This window comes from Pezoporus wallicus, unplaced genomic scaffold (genome assembly GCF_028554395.1).
Source record: "Pezoporus wallicus isolate ANWC-B61680 ecotype Strahan unplaced genomic scaffold, APGP_CSIRO_Pwel_v1 contig_6732, whole genome shotgun sequence".
Lineage (NCBI taxonomy): Eukaryota > Metazoa > Chordata > Aves > Psittaciformes > Psittacidae > Pezoporus > Pezoporus wallicus.
In genome coordinates this window covers 3,773,625-3,786,015 of record NW_026638638.1, presented here as the reverse complement: position 1 = coordinate 3,786,015, position 12,391 = coordinate 3,773,625, and the positions used below count along the sequence as shown (strand labels likewise).

General features: G+C 37.9%; 1 protein-coding gene across 3 annotated transcripts in view; it reads right to left on the bottom strand.

Annotated features, from left to right (window-relative positions):
• Positions 1-12,391, bottom strand: part of PDE11A (phosphodiesterase 11A) — a 141,920-nt gene that overhangs the window by 73,506 nt on the left and 56,023 nt on the right. For all 3 annotated transcript variants that reach the window (XM_057411660.1, XM_057411658.1, XM_057411659.1), the window contains exons 3-5: positions 4,562-4,651; positions 2,302-2,442; positions 363-427 (exon numbers count right to left, since the gene is read on the bottom strand). In XM_057411660.1, the coding sequence (XP_057267643.1) occupies positions 363-427; positions 2,302-2,442; positions 4,562-4,651 (296 nt within the window). The remainder of the gene's footprint in view (positions 1-362; positions 428-2,301; positions 2,443-4,561; positions 4,652-12,391) is intronic.

Genomic DNA, 12,391 nt, shown 5'->3' with positions numbered 1-12,391 from the left:
ATAATTTTCCAATTTTTACTTCAGTATTAACTGTGCAAAACATAGTTAATATGTCCTCCATGAGTTCAAAAATTAAAAAAAAAAAAATCATTGGTAACTTACTGGTTTCCTCTTTGAGACCCTGATACAATGTTAGCACACTTCTATATACTCACATATATATGAAAATATAACCATGCATATTTATTCAAGTAAGTCTCTATTTGAAGCAACAGGAGTCTTATTTGAGTAAAAACTGTAGGCACTCCTTCTTTAATCAAATCTATCCAAAGTTCCATAAAAAAATAAAACTATGATCAAGCAAATTTAAAACTATGTGAAAAATAAAACAATCCATTACCATAGAAGACATGAGCACTAACCTGTTGTCAGCATCAGCATTGCATTTTGGAGATAACAACTCAAAGGATTTTGTAAATTTCACCACCTGTCACAAAAAAAGTAACTTAAAATTGTTATTAAGATTAATAAATATGTAAGAAAACAGTAATGCAAGGTTCTTATATTTAAACTGTATTTTTAGCCAGTAGTCTTAGAATAAAAATTCAATCTGCATTCTCCCAGTGGAGAATTCATGTTCAAAATACACACTGTGCACAGTTTGCTAACAGTATCTAATCAAGTAGTATATCTTTAGATTCCTTCATGAAACCATTTTTTGCAACAGTATAACGCTTCTCTTTAAAGGGCTTTGGAACATGAATTATGGAGCTTTGTTCAACCTTTACTTTCTTTAACATAGGAAAGTAAACAGAAACACTCACTTGGTCTACTAATTGCAACCAATTTTCCTTGAACTTATGTGCCAACAGAACATAAATGAAACATTTTAAGACAGGCTAATGTGACACAGAACATGTCATGGTTTTGGATGCGAGTGTGGGTCCGCTTTTTTCCACTTTGGTTCTGTATTACAAAAGCTTTCCATGTGATGTAAAAATTACAGTATTTTAGACATGGCTTAACATTGAGTTACTCTGTGGAGATCTATTTTGATATATAGGTTAACCCTCCAAAATTCAGGGAAATCGGGAAAATAACTGTTTTTCCACTTGTAAAAAATGACTGAGTGGGTGGCAAAATGCCATTCTCCTATTCCAAATCAACCTAAGGTTTATGAATGATTAGAAAAAGTTCAGGCTTATCTGAATACCCTGGCTATCCACATTTCAGAATTCAGTCTAGAGGAATGAGAACTCACTGGCTGTGGTTTGGTAAAAAACCCCCTCAGTGCCCAAAGGCAGCAACAGTACCAAGAGCAGAAAAATGAAGTGAACAATGCCACCCGCAGCCTGCTACTAACACAATGTACTTTTCTGTGAAAAATGAAAATCATTTTATACTGGCAAACTTAGTGGCATTTTGTAAGAATGTAGAAGAACTGTATATTGCAATTATAAAATGGGAAGGAGGGGGTGTAGGTCTAGAAAGAGAAAATAAGCTAGAAACATTACATTTCTCTGACAGAGAACATATAAATAAAATACTTCCCTTGATCTTGTTTTTATGAAAGCTAATGTAATTTAGGGTATACTCCACTGAAAGTACTTAATTTCTATTAGTTTAAATAAAATAAGAATCATGTCGTTCCTCCAGGAAAGAAAATGTTGTTGGGTTTTTTTTCTATCATGCACACAGACTCATGATCCTGCCTCTGCTAATCATTTAGACATGTCACAGCCCAGCAACAAATAATCAATTACAGAGTCAGTGAATCCAAAGGTACTTGAATAGAAAAAAGACTGATATTACAAGCGACATTTTTATCCTTCAACAACTTTTCAAATCAGTAGAAAGGAGGCTAGTTCATGTTGAATTGCCTGAAAACACTGAAGGGAACTACCAATATAAAGGCAGTCACTTCTTTTACTACTAATAACAATACTCAAAAAATGTTAAGCATTTATAAAGAGGCTCTTGTACCATACAAATGGCAGTATTACAAATTCCCAGTGAAAACCCATGTCAAAACGATGTGTGAAGCACAGCTCTTCATATATCCTACATAACATCTGTTCAACATAACAGAGCTCTTCAATAAAAGAATTTTTCCTTGGTTAAGTGGTCAGAGCAATTGCAAGAAAACCCTACCATACTTCAGTAATGCCAAAGGTTGTGCCTACTGGAGTTAAACCAAAACAGAGCTGCTGATAAAGATTCAACCTGTACTTACCTTACATTTAAGAATGATGTGCTAGAAGAATACTTGCCATTACTCTACATATGAAACAGCTTTATGACTTAGAAGCAGCTGATCCACCATTCATTGTGCCTTGCTGCACAATGTGTAGCCATACTTACTGGTGATTCGATATCTTCCAATAGCAATACTGAGCATCGTTCACACTTCAGAAGAGTCTGGGCCCGATGCATGATTTTCTTGACAATTTTCTCCAAGTCAGTCTGTTCCTCAAAGAGGTCATTCACGACTTCTAGTAAAGCCTGCATACAAAGACAGAAAAATCTTGTATTGGTCGTAGACTTAATAATACATGGAACATTGCAAAGGAAGCATAATCCCTGGGACTGATTTTAATATGAGCCATCAGAAACTTTATTCAAATAAAATTCTTCATTATTATGGCAACAGAATTAGGGTGGGGGTATCTGAAGAAAGAAGGAAGTGTTTCTTAGCCATAACTGGGTATAAATTAACTCCTAGCAAACAATGGGTATCTTTCAAACTATTTCACTGTAGTCCAAAAAATAATCAATGGCTGTAATCCAACTCTCCAAGTACACAGTATGGATTGAGTTACTTGATTTTCTGTGTTGAATTTGCTGATGCATTTAAACTAGATTTTATTAATTTATGGCCCATTTTGCATGCTCAAAGCTGGAAAGAAAGACATCAATACTTCCATATTCCAGTAGCACTCTGATCCAATCTTTACCACTAACAACGTCTGTAAAATATGTTTTAAAACAAAGGGCTTCCCCTCTCACTTAATCTGCTTTAAAAATAATAGGCCATGTTCTTTCTTACCATGGGTCCAGAGAAGTGTGCTTTATTCTTTATTCTGGTTTAAGAGGCCAACACTAAAGAACATCCATATAGGTAAGTATATAAACGTTAGTGGTCTTAGCTCTCCTAACACAATGGTTATCAACAAAATGTGGGTCACAGTCACTGGAAGTTGCCACCACCGGTATCCAGTTTGAAAGGGAAGGCAAATATGAGCTTGTCCATAGCATGTTACCTGCCAACTAATTTTATCAAAGCTAAAGACAACCAGCAGGTGAGAAATGCAATTAAGTACACGTTACCATGCAGTGGTCAAACACAAAGATATTTGTTATGCCTCACATGGCAGCAGCAACAAGAAACAAAGTTTATTCCTAATCCAATTTCCTGATGTGTCCAACCACCAGAATTTACCATTTTCGAATGAATAACGAGAATATCCCTAATACTATGGCCACTCTGAAGATTAAACGCTGACTCCTCAAAAAGTCTGTCATTGCTCCCTGCAGTCTGGGAATCTGCAGCAAATTTTAAGTCTCTATGTAGTCAAACAAGTATTTTGTTTGAACATCAAAGAAAAACGCCTTCAGAAGAAAATCTTTTCACCCCATTTCTCCTCCACATCTCCCTCCTAAAACATAGTGGTCTGCAGTCAGACCTAGATGGAAGACAAGCTCAGATACTCCATGACGCTTAAGTATATACACCATTAGAAAGGGCTATTGCTAGTTTTCAAAGTAGTGGAAAGCATTAGTTTCCATGCATGGAAAGCACCAATATCCTGACTATATAAATATCAATGTTCAATGTACAGACTCACCCTGCTGTAGTTTCCCCTGCTCACTGAAGCAAGAGTAGGTTCAACACTACTGGTGGTATTTCTACTGAAGCTTTGGAGCTGTGATCCATGATAGCAAAAGTACCATTTCCTGCCATTGCAGGAAAGGTGATTAAAAAAACAAGGGGCAAAAAGCCAACAACTATAAAAAAATCCCTCAAAATTACAGTTTTATTTCTAAAAAAAAAAAAAATAAAGACTTTTCTGAGAAGTAAATGACATGTGAGCTCAGCATTATTTTCACTCCTTCGGAGACTCCTATACCAACTCATGCATGGCATCAGCAATCATGAGTAATGTGAGTAATGTACCTAAGCAGACACACCCTGTCAAAACCCTTCACATACAGGGTTTTTTCTTGCTTACTTTTATAAAGATACAGTCACATTATTTGCACATGAATTGAATGTTACAAATTCAGGATGGCAAAGGTTTGATATTTCTGGAATTCTATGAGAGCTTGAATGTCTGCCAAAGCAGTGCTCTCTCCTGCACTGTCTGTATCACAAATGCAATTGTTTCAGCACTACAAAGCATGGATCTGACATCAAGAAACAACAGACACAACCATGAGCGTATTTCCCTCCCACACTCTGTGTTTGCTACCTCAGTGAAGACAGTGATCTGTTGAAAATCCTTTTTCTTTTAAATAAAACATAGTTAAAGTGTCTGCTTAGCAAACACCCAATGCATAGCTGGAATCTGAAGGAACAAAAGACAGGAGTTTGATACTGATCCATTATACATTTTTTACTTACCCTGCTTCTGTCATATTCCTTCCTTGATGCTGCAAATAGCTGGGCATTGGATATGGCAATCCCACAGAAAGGGAGATACATCTGCATCACCTGGTATCAAAAGAAACTCCCAGTCATTAAAAACAATTGAAATTAGACACTCATGTTACTAGCAAAGAGACCTAAACATAGGGGACATGTTCCATGAGGGTCTCAGCTTGCTCACTCTTCAACAGACCACTAAAAGCAAAACAAAAATTATCATGGACAAGGCACATGAAATGGGTGGAACAGAGATCAAAGAAGTAGGAAAGACCAAATGCATTTGAGTTCATAGGTCCAAGCAGTGAGGGTCCTCTGTAACTTGTTTGAGAAGCTGAAGATTCTCAAGTCTACAAAATGTCTGCTGAAGATACTACAGGTTCCCTAGAAATTTTTTTTTTTTTTCTGGGCTGCTTTTGTGTTCTAAGCTCAACAAGAAATATTGAGTCACATTCCTGATGATTTCTAGAAGATCTAGAAGATTTTGGAGAATGCCAGCACAGTGGAACACAGCACGCTGATCCTAAACTATTAGTGAGAAAGCTGATTTTCTTCCAAATAAAGGGGAAGGGGAGAGGTGGGAGGTTAATGAACATGCTTTGAGAAACACCCCTGATTCACCACTGTACATTAAGAAAGATTGGAGAAGAGTGACTGGGAAACTATTTTGAGGTGCACAAGATGACTTTAGGCTAGCTGTGTGGAATGAATAAATTAGGCTAGTCAAATACCTGTAGGACTGGCACTTTCACAAAGACGGCAATGGATCAAAGTCCAATAACAGTAGCCACAGAGTGATAACAAGACTGTAACATACTGCCACTGCTGAATGGTAGCTTAAATCTGAGACATCAAAGTAAATTTTATAGGTGCTGAAAAACCTTAACATTTGCAAAGCCAGTGAGAGTCAGGACACTCTGCTGTTTACCGAGCCAAAAGAGTGCTTACAGCAGCTAACCTTTCTCTCTGCTTTGTCAAGTGGGAGATCCAGGGTAAGCAATCCTTTCTGTGACAAGTTTTGGCATCAAGAAGGTGGCATTTGTCTTTGAAATTCCATTTAATTAGAAAATCACTGCTAATCCAGGGAAACAGGCTATTGAGACTGTTGGGGGGGGGGGGGGGGAAGAAAACTGTAATCATCCAGGAGAACCAGAACAGCAGCAATTGCTGTTGTACTTTATCATCCTTAAATACCCCATTGGCTATAAGTCTACTTCACCTGTGTTTGAATAATGATTTTTTGAAAAGGATCTTCGGATCCTGAATTTTCTGCCTTCTCAGCTGCCATTCTTTCATAATAACTGCAGAATTTAAGGGAGCACAAATACACCCATACTGCTAGTTTGCAAACACTTTCATCCTTTTCCCATCAAGGTTCTCTCTGAATGAAAATGACATACTTTAGACCCTATGAACACTCTTGGAAAGGCAGTAATTAAACTAGCAAACTATTGCACTTGATCTGCAGGAAAGAGTAGACAAAGTGAAAAATAAAGACAGACTATTAACAATCACTAGGAGGGGTTAACTTTTTAAATGGTAAGAACTGAAAAAATTCTGCATATTTCAGTTTTGATAATATAGATAGGGTTTTGTTCCATTTTTTCTTGTAATAGTACTAAATACAAGTAAGAGATACAGTGTAGAAAAACTTTAACCGAAGAAAAGTCTGATCTTTAATACATTTATGAATATTATAGTGAGACTGGATATATCTTTTACTAGATAAAAATAATTAAATACTAGTATTTATTGCCCTACATTGGAACCTCTATTCCCAAAAGTAATGTTAACCTGTGGCAATGGAAAGCATACAAGAAGTTTATGAACCTTCAGCCACCACAAAACCAGCAAATAAATAGCAAAGATGTCTTTTTCAGCAAGAAAAAAATACGACTGTGCAATGTTGAAAAACATTGCTCTCTGCAACCCAAGATTCCAAGGCACTGACTTTATATAGAGATTAACATTCATAAAACACTTGTTTATGAAATGTCAAGAGTTTGAAAAACTGCTGACTTACATAATTCTTTTCACCCCTCAAGCTAATTGTGTAAGGTGCCATGCAACTATGAAGAAGACACCAAGTTAAGATAGAAGAATTTAATAAATTTCTATACCTATGGATAAATAAATAAGTAAATGAAAAACCAACTGTCAGGTAGAAAGGAACAACCCTGTGACAACAGATAAATCTATTACCCCTGTTTGCCTAAGAATAATTGACAAAACAAAAGCCTCCTGTCATTCCTCTTTTGTACTTTCTGAACAGTGTGACTGCTGCCTAAACTGCTTTCAGCAAATTATAATGCAGTACCAAATAAATAAAAAATAGACACATTTCTAGTGATAACTGAATCTTAAATAAGATTTTTTAGCCAAAATTGCAGAACGGAGTAAAAAGCAATTATTACATTCTGAATTCAAATTAGAAATTTAAATCAGTAGGACTCAAGACTGCTTCACAACCACCTCCAAACTCTACACAAATATAGTGGAACATAATATTAAACACTTGCGTAAGCCACAGCACATACTGTGAGGAGCTGTTATTTTCAGTCACTTCAGGGATTTTTCCCTAAAAAAAAAAATTTGAGAAAATCGCACATACCACTATGTTGTGCTGTAAGCCCAAGCCAGCAACTCAGAATCATGCAGCTGCTTGCTCACTACCTCCCTTCTTCTCTCTGGTCCCAGCAGGATGAGGAGGAGAATCAAAAGAATGTAAACCCCACGGGTTAACATAAGAGCTGCCCAATAACTAAAGTATAATATAAAACTGCTGGTACTACTACCAATACTAATGATAAGGGAAATAACAAGGGCAGACAATATGAAACTAAAAAGGGAAGGGGGAAAAACAACCCAACAATAAATACAAGTGGCTCACAATACAATTGCTCACCGCCTGCTGACTGATACCCAACCCAACCTAAACTAATTAAGCAGTTATCTGGGCCTTCTGGGTAACTCCCCCCAGTCTATATACTGGGCATGATGTGCTGTGGTATGGAATACCCCTTTGGCTACTTTGGGTTAGGTGTCCTGTCTCTGCTTCCTCCCAGCTTCTCATGCTCCTCCCCACTGGCAGAACATGAGAGACTGAAAAGTCCTTGATCAGAGTAAACATTACTTAGCAACAACTAAAAACATCAGTGTATTATCAGCACTGTCCTCAGACAAAAGCCAAAACACAGCACTGCACCAGCTACTGAGAAGGAGAAAAATAACCATTACGACTGAACCAAGGACACCCTATAAGCTAGATACATCTTTTTTTCCTGCTTTTAAGTGGTAGGTATATAACTACTAATCCTCTGATGCTCCAAGGTAAAAAGCATATAAGCATATTACATCACTGAACCATAACACACTGTAATTCCATTTCCATTCCTTCCGATTACTACCATTGCTCCTTAAACAAAAGGATGTAACTTATAATGACTATAAATCACAGTCCATATTTTACTACCTTCATTCTCCAGCATGGGTATGCTTCAGTAATATAATACTGACTTTTGGTAACAGCAAATAAATTGCACAGAAGACTAAATTGTATTGTGAGGACAAGGTATTGAAAGGTTGGTCAAAGACACATTATTAAGTAGCACATAACAGAAAATGACACAGATAAATGACATGGTTATGTTAACTTGCCTTGCTGATACAAGATCTTGTAAGAAGGAGCAATTTTCTTTATCCCTGTCTGCTGCTCTTCCTGTGGCACTAAACAGGCCAGGACAGCTTGCTTCTACCAGCCAACATTTGTACAGGTTTTACCAAGCAGTTTTGTTAAATAGTGAAGCCAACCTGATGCTGGAACTTGAAAAGGAATCACTGACACTTGATCCAAAGGTTGAGTATATGACATGTTTCCATTGCACTAATGCATAAAGATTGGTGTGAAACTAATGAAAAAACACCTAACATACCCTTCTGAAAGACATAAAATAATTTTCCTTTGCTATACTGAAGTCCATTTAAATTTTCTTTCAGATATACTCCATTTTGAAACAATGGAGTATATCTGAAAGAAAATTTCCTTCCACATCTATTTTGAGCTAATTACGCAAAAAGAGCCTGCAGACTTATTAAACAAAACATTTTCCTAAGAAAGTAAATAGAATATAAAACCTTCAAAAATATAGCTTTAACAGATATACCTCATTAATTCATTTTGGCAAATAAGATTAGCTGAATTGATTCATCACGGTACTATTGCAGCGTATTAATGAACAAATCAGTAAATATGTAACAAAGTATTTTAGAAAAATTATGTTAAATCTGAATAATAAGCTAATCTAATGAACCTGCCAAGATGTTGGAAGAGACTTCTATTTTTTTCATGCCAACTATAAGGCATCAGATACAATAACTGCAGCTTAACAAGATTATACTGTGAATTACTTGAGCATTCAAGTTTCAGGTAACCTGACACAGTTTCTCACATCTAGCTCTCCAAGAAGTACGGCATCCTTGGGTAGCAACTCCACTCACTTCACAGATTCACAGCAGCATAAAAGAGCTAAAAAGCTGTGCTCACTTACAAACGGTTCAATATTTTATCAGAGCAGGAAACCTTATATGAAAAGACAATGAAGTAACAGGCACTGGTTCAATATCTCAACCTTCTCATTTGAAAATTATATTCGTTCGTTATGGGGCTATTTTATGTTAGGAGCATTAAAATACAACCACCAAGGGAATGAACAGGATAAGTACTGGAGGCTTTAACATTCAATTATGCAACCACATAAATTTTCAGCTAGGTCCTGAAGATGACGTATCCTTTCTGCAAAACTACAGTAAGATCAAATAACCACCCTGACCATAATTACTTTTTCCTTCCCACAGAAGGATATAGTCCCATTGCTTTAGCATCTCCACACATGTCCAGACTTGTATGCCCAAAGTTAGAGCTTTAAATCCACAATAAGACCTGCAGCAGTAGTCTGATATCTGGAAGTACAAAGCATTTCCAAATTCTGCATTACTAACTCTTAGGACAAGCAAGCTGCAACCTGTGCTTGTTTCACTGGGCTTTTTATGGCATCAGTTCTGAGATCCAGATGAAGCTGCCATGGTTTAAGCCCAGCCGGTAACAGAACCACACAGCTGCTTGTTCACTCCCCTACTTCTCCCCACTCCCAGTGGGATGAGAAGGAGAATCAAAAGAATGCAGACCCCATGGGTTAAGATAACAGTACAATAACTAAAGTATAATACAAAACTATTACTACTACCAAAAATAATAAGAAATAAAAACGGGAAAGAATATAAAACTAAAAGGAGACAGGGAAAAAAACCAACAATAAACACAAGTAATGCACGACACAATTGCTCACCACAATACAATTGCTCACCACCTGCCAACCGATACCCAGCCTGACACAAGCAGCGATCTGGGCCTTCTGGGTAACTCCCCCCAGTCTATATACTGGGCATGACGTGCTGTGGTGTGGAATACCCCTTTGGCTACTTTGGGTCAGGTGTCCTGTCTCTGCTTCCTCCCAGCTTCTCATGCCCCTACTCACTGGCAGAACATGAGAAACTGAAAAGTCCTTGATCAGAGAAAGCATTACTTAGCAACAACTTAGAACATCAGTGTGTTATCAGCACTGTCCTCGGACTAAAGCCAAAACACAGCACTGCACCAGCTACTAAGAAAGAGAAAAATAACTGTTACAGCTGAACCAAGGACAGAAGTGCACCAGTTCTCCCTCAGAATTTCAGAGCACAGTCTTCCATATGCTCCCTCTTCACAATCTGAATTCCACAGGCTAGAGGTTCCATACCTGGTGGCATAGTCATTTGAGCATACCAGCATCAGAATGTCCTGAGATGTAACACTCACTTTCCTTTCATCTGGCTTTTCATAGATGCTGAGGCATACTCAGAATACGTAAGTTAGTAACATGCTTATCAGTGTTCCTCTGAACTGCTAAACATAAGTTAAGGGTTTCTCTCATGATCTGGGCTTGGCTGTCACAATAACTTCATAGTGATATAAACTTTTTCACTGTCAGAAAGAGGCAGGAGAGACCACCCCTGGTCAAACTCTTTCTGATAACACCTTTCCCTGCATTGCACAGACTGGGGATGATGATCCTTGCAGAACCTAAAACTGCTTCCCTTGCTACCCAAGAAAAGGCCCTGCAGGCTCGTACTTTAAAACTTCGAAAGAAAGCTGTTTTCTATAACTGGGTGCCTCACAGGAAATAAGTTGGGAAATCTTCTCTTCACAAGAAAGTATAAAAATCCTTAATATATAAATAGTTTCCCATATAAATATATAAACAGTTTCCCAGCTGCAGTGTTGTTTTACCCTCACACAGAGCACAAACTCCATATCAACCACAGAACAGTACGAAATATTACTTTTCTTACTCCATTTAAGAATATAGGTGTTAATATCTGCAGGTCTCAACATATCTTTTGGCAGACCTACAATGCAGAAAGTTATTAGCTAATTGTGAAAACCAGCCAGTGCTGCAATGGCAGCATGCTGCAAAAATAAGGTGCAGCTTCACGCTTGCTGGCTGGAAAGAAGCCCTGAGTACAGCTTCAGCTAAATGCAATGACATTCACCCTGCCTCCCCCACATGCGGTTTCTCCTGCACTAAGCATCCTCAGAGAGCACCCAATGCCATAACTATCAGCTAGATATAGTCAGACTCATGACTTCTGCATTCTACAAGCATCCCCCTGTCTGTGGTCACAAACAAAAACAAGCTGATGTCTGGTGAAAGAAGCAGCTGCTCAGTAAGGTTTGTGTACCCAATCTGGCACAAACTCCAGGTTAAGCTCTCTGCAAATGCTTGTCTGGTTCAACTGTTTTCTTTAGTGTCCACAGGAGCCACTTCTCTTTACACAGCTTCTTTGGTAAGTAAGCCTGTGGGGAAAATGAGCTAGTAGAGGCTTCCTAGAAAGACAAAAAAAGTCCTTTAAAGTAAATGTTTTGCTACAGTTTCAAAAGTTTTGTGGACATGCTAAAAACCAAGTCAGGGAAGCCAGCTGCCCTTTGAAACACTTCCTAAAGTGTTAAAAATAGGTTCAGGTAATGAAATATTTTACTGAATTCTGAAAACCATAGACCAAAATCAATTGCAAAATGGTTAAGCACAAGCATTCATCCAGACTCCATTACTTTCTGTCAGCTGCACAGAGTCTAGCTATCCATGCCTCTGGTAAAATCTGATCGACACCTAGGCTTGCAATTCTCAGAAATATTTTCCAAAATTATTTTTCCATCCCAAGGATGGACAGCACAATTGCTTGGTAGAGACACTGTATGAATTATGGGCATACAAATAGAGCACATAGCACCCTCCTGTATCAGTGAACCTGCAGAGGCTCACAGGGCAATTTTCTATTGCTGACATTTTGTTTGAGGTTCTTTTTAGTTTCATTTGCATGTGATTGTTACTTATGCAGTACCATAAAAATGCCTTAATGCTCACAAAGAGCAGCATCTCTGTCCTATAAAGCTCACTAACAGGAAGCTTTTGGTGGCTGTAAACAGCCTGAAAAAGACTGTAAGAGCATTTCTTCAGCACTGTGACTCTGTGCTTGCCTGCCTCATAAAATTACTGGCACACATTCAAACCAGATAACTGCGTCACCAGACAGATTACAACAGTCATCTGCTGTAGGAGCAGACTGATTACAGTTTGAAAACCTGAATCTTATGTAGGTCGCTGTCCTCACAAGCCATGGGACTGGGAGACTCTCACATGCAGGAGCAAGGGACAGGAGTGTAGCTCAAACAAGTTCAGCCTCAGCCTCTGACCATTTTTTAGGCCCCCATCA